Source organism: Chlorocebus sabaeus, chromosome 14, assembly GCF_047675955.1.
Source record: "Chlorocebus sabaeus isolate Y175 chromosome 14, mChlSab1.0.hap1, whole genome shotgun sequence".
Lineage (NCBI taxonomy): Eukaryota > Metazoa > Chordata > Mammalia > Primates > Cercopithecidae > Chlorocebus > Chlorocebus sabaeus.
The window spans coordinates 79,070,103-79,073,993 of NC_132917.1; the positions used below are offsets into that span (position 1 = coordinate 79,070,103).

The 3,891-nt window shown below is 43.4% G+C and overlaps 1 protein-coding gene across 1 annotated transcript; it reads left to right on the forward strand.

The window, feature by feature from the left end:
* Window positions 1–383: 383 nt before the first annotated feature.
* Window positions 384–3,441, forward strand: LOC103219987 (lithostathine-1-alpha). The gene is made up of 6 exons (XM_007970065.3): window positions 384–456; window positions 758–867; window positions 1,519–1,637; window positions 1,945–2,082; window positions 2,804–2,915; window positions 3,111–3,441. The coding sequence occupies exons 2-6, from the start codon at window positions 804–806 to the stop codon at window positions 3,176–3,178; spliced, it is 501 nt and encodes a 166-aa protein (XP_007968256.1). The 5' UTR covers window positions 384–456; window positions 758–803; the 3' UTR covers window positions 3,179–3,441.
* Window positions 3,442–3,891: the final 450 nt, after the last annotated feature.

Sequence of the window (3,891 nt, forward strand, 5' to 3'; positions counted from 1 at the left end):
AAAAAGACATGGAGGAACCACTTAATGCCACAAGCACATTGTTTAATCAGTTAATTCCTCCCCATCTCCTAGCCATGCCTGACACCAAAGAGGAGCCTCTAAATTTACAGAGAGTAGAAGGAAATCTGCTCTTCTCCGCTCCTCTCTGGGTTGTTAGGGGACATGGGAATCCTCAGTTGTTTTCTGCTGAGTGGCAGCCAAGTCTACCTTGGACTTAGACAGCTTGCCAAATTGTTTGCCGGAAGGGGACCTGATTTGTGACCACTCCCAGGGTGTGCCAGGAAAAGGCTCCTACTGGTGCCAGAAGCTCTTACTGTCAATGCCCTCCCTAAGCCCCCAAAACTCACCCCTTGCCCTCACCCCTTTCGCTTAAATGATGTGGTTCTTATCTCAGATCCTGATATAAAGCTCCTACAGCTACCTAGCCTGAGAAGCCAACTCAGACTCAGCCAACAGGTAAGTGGGCATTACAGGAGGAGGGCACCTCTAACATGCACTGTAAATCTAAAATCTTGGGGAAGATACAGCATGAGTTTCTGTCCAGGAGGTTTTAGCCGTAATGAAGCCTCAGTGGGATCCAAAGCTGTTTTTTGGTTACTGAGTCTATAATCCTCAAACTCTCAAGAGAACCTTTTGAAGGTATGGGTGTCTCAGAGGACCTTCCTGGTCTCAGAAATTCTGAGAGGAGGTTTTAAGGAAGGTAATAGGTGCTTTGCTCTCCATCTCTCAGAACCCCCGTCTCCGTGTTCTCTTATAGAGATTGTTGATTTGCCTCTTAAGCAAGAGATTCATTGCAGCTCAGCATGGCTCAGACCGGCTCATATTTCATGCTGATCTCCTGCCTGATGTTCCTGTCTCAGAGCCAAGGTAAGATCTTTTTTCCACCAACCAACTCTGTCTAGCCCTGAAGCCTTCACTCTATCCCCAAGCATATGGGTCTACTTGGAAAAAAAAAAAAAAAAAAAAAAAAAAAACGAGTCATCATTAAGGGTTGTTTTGCGGTGTTTAGTGATCTTTATTGCTGTTCTCTTCACATTTATATACATCCACACCTCATTAAGGAGTTTGAGCTAGAATTTAAAATGACCCCTTATAAGCTACTGCTGCAGTTGGGATGAGTTAATCTGATTAAATTTATATACATGATGGTGGATTTGGGGATGTCTGTGTGTAGAGAGTCACTAATGGGGTGTAGAACTGAGGAGAGCCTTGTGTTCAGGGAAACCAAGACAGGCTTGAGAAAGCAGAAGCCTGAGTTCTTCAAGGCAGAAGAGCCTGAGCTCCAGACATAAAAGGGAAAGTGGAGACATGTTTCTTTAGCCAATTCATTCTGGGATTTTTTTGCCCAATCAAATAAACCAAAGAGAGAAGATGTAGGATGCAGGAGCAAGAGTGAGCAGTCATTCCATAATAGACTAGATTATTCTGTTTCTATAAAGGAACCCCAGAAGCTCCTACCTCATCTTCAAGCCTTTTCCTTACTCCGAGAGCCTCCTTTAATTGTCTGTTCTTTTTCAGGCCAAGAGGCCCAGACAGACTTGCCCCAGGCCCGGATCAGCTGCCCAGAAGGCAGCAATGCCTATGGCTCCTACTGCTACTATTTTAATGAAGACCGTGAGACCTGGGTTGACGCAGATGTGAGTAAGGACAGCAGTGTGGAAAGGGAGGCTCATGAAGGGAGGGGAAGCTGCCACTGTCCAGTGTGTTCAGTGGCTGCAATGAGATGAGACTGAATCCCTCGCTGTACTATCATCAGCCCCAAACTTTCCAGTCTACTTTATCCCATTATTCAGCACATTCCCAGCACAAAGAACCTCGTGGTCAGTTACAGCATCATCAGGGACATTACTGTGCTATCCTTTTTATGACCCATCTTCTTGGGGGACTCAGTATATCCCTCACACCCTCCTCCTCTACTGCATGCTCCATTTTCTTCCCCAACAGCTCTACTGCCAGAACATGAATTCGGGCAACCTGGTGTCTGTGCTCACCCAGGCGGAGGGTGCCTTCGTGGCCTCACTGATTAAGGAGAGTGGCACTGATGACTTCAATGTCTGGACTGGCCTCCATGACCCCAAAAAGGTAGGCTGCAGCCTTCTTTATCTCCTAATGATCAGGTTTGAGAAGTAAGAAGGAGGTTCACATTCTGGTCTCCTAAGTACCAACTTTTGTCACTTTCCAGAACTCAAGCTGTTTACAGATCCTATAACGTCCTGTGTAGCAAGGTGCACTGTAGATGATTAGAGATATAAGAGGAAAGCTGAATTTCCTAGGTGTCCTGGTCATTCATAAATAAACTTATTCTGTTTACAGTCAACAAAGCATCTATATGAACCAAATTCTTACCTATTTTGTTACTGTCAGCGTCATAAGAAAGACTAGATTGCTGACTATACAGAAAAGGAGACTTGTGGTAAAGAATCTACTGCTGTACTACTGGCATTTGGGAACCTGGTAGTACACTATGTAATATGATATATCAACAACTAATGGTCAGCCAACGCTATGCTGGATATGAGGGTCCTGGGCCACAAAGACAAAAAATTAGGAACTACTTTTTAAGTGAGCTACTTTGGGTCTCTATGTCAAATTCATAACACTTATTTCTTGGTGAAACATGGTTAATGAGTTGGACAGTTCAGGAAAGAAGAAGTTTAGAGCAATAGCAAAGGAAAGGAAACAATATATAGCAAGGTTTATTCTTCCCTTGTGTCTTAGTATGTTTCTGAGTGTGCACACAGGCCCAGTGATTCCATGAATTTTTGAGTGATCACTGCCTCTATTCTGGCCCTTCCCCATCTAGAACCGCCGCTGGCACTGGAGCAGTGGGTCCCTGGTCTCCTACAAATCCTGGGACATTGGAGCCCCAAGCAGTGTTAATCCTGGCTACTGTGTGAGCCTGACCTCAAGCTCAGGTGAGAGACAGAGAATCCATCCACCGCTTTCTGTTCTCTCCTGCTTAGCTCTAGGGATGGAACTGGGACTGGGATAGAGGAAAGGTGAACTCCTCATTAAGGAAATGGGTGTTTGGTTTTTGTCCTGAGTCCTAAAGCTAGGAGGGTCATACTCTTTCTGGTCTCCCAATTCTAACTCTTCTCATTGACTTATAGGATTCCGGAAATGGAAGGATGTGTCTTGTGAAGACAAGTTCTCCTTTGTCTGCAAGTTCAAAAACTAGAGGCTGCTGGAAAATAGATGTCTAGAACTGATCCAGCAATGACTACGGAGTCAAAAATTAAACCGGACCATCTCTCCAACGCAACTCAACCTGGACACTCTCTTCTCTGCTGAGTTTGCCTTGTTAATCTTCAGTACTTTTACCTACCTCAGTCTCTGGAACCCTAAATAATAAAAATAAACATGTTTCCACTATTGTGCTGTCTTACTGTGTCTGCTATTTCCACAACTGATGCCTGGGTGGTTGAGATGAGAGTGATTACAACAAAGCTTGCTCAGGCCTATCCACTTTTAAAAAGTCCATCCACATACCATGCATATTAGAATTCAGTATTTATGAACATATGTGGCTTTGCTTATGACAAGGCTAACAAGATGGAGATTGGCCAAAAATTCACATGCTGGCATATCTCAAAGATATTTTGCATTCAGTTCCAGACCACTGTAATAGGGGTAATATCACAGAAAAGCAAGTTACACAGGTGGTTTTTTGTTTTTGTTGTTGTTGTTGTTTGTTTTTTTGCTTCCCAATGCATAGAAATGTTTTCTTTACACTATACTGTAATCTATTATACGAACAATAACATTATGTCTGAAAAAGAAATATACATACTTTAATGAAATAGTACTTTATTGCTAAAAAATACTAACAATCATCTGAGCCTTCATCAAGTAGTATTCTTTTGCTGGTGAATGGTCTTGCCTCAATGTTGA

Coding starts and splice junctions, on each gene's coding strand:
- LOC103219987 (XM_007970065.3), top strand. CDS start 804: ATGGCTCAGACCGGCTCATATTTCATGCTGATCTCCTGCCTGATGTTC. Junction 868..1,518: donor GTTCCTGTCTCAGAGCCAAG/GTAAGATCTTTT, acceptor GTTCTTTTTCAG/GCCAAGAGGCCCAGACAGAC. Junction 2,916..3,110: donor GAGCCTGACCTCAAGCTCAG/GTGAGAGACAGA, acceptor ATTGACTTATAG/GATTCCGGAAATGGAAGGAT.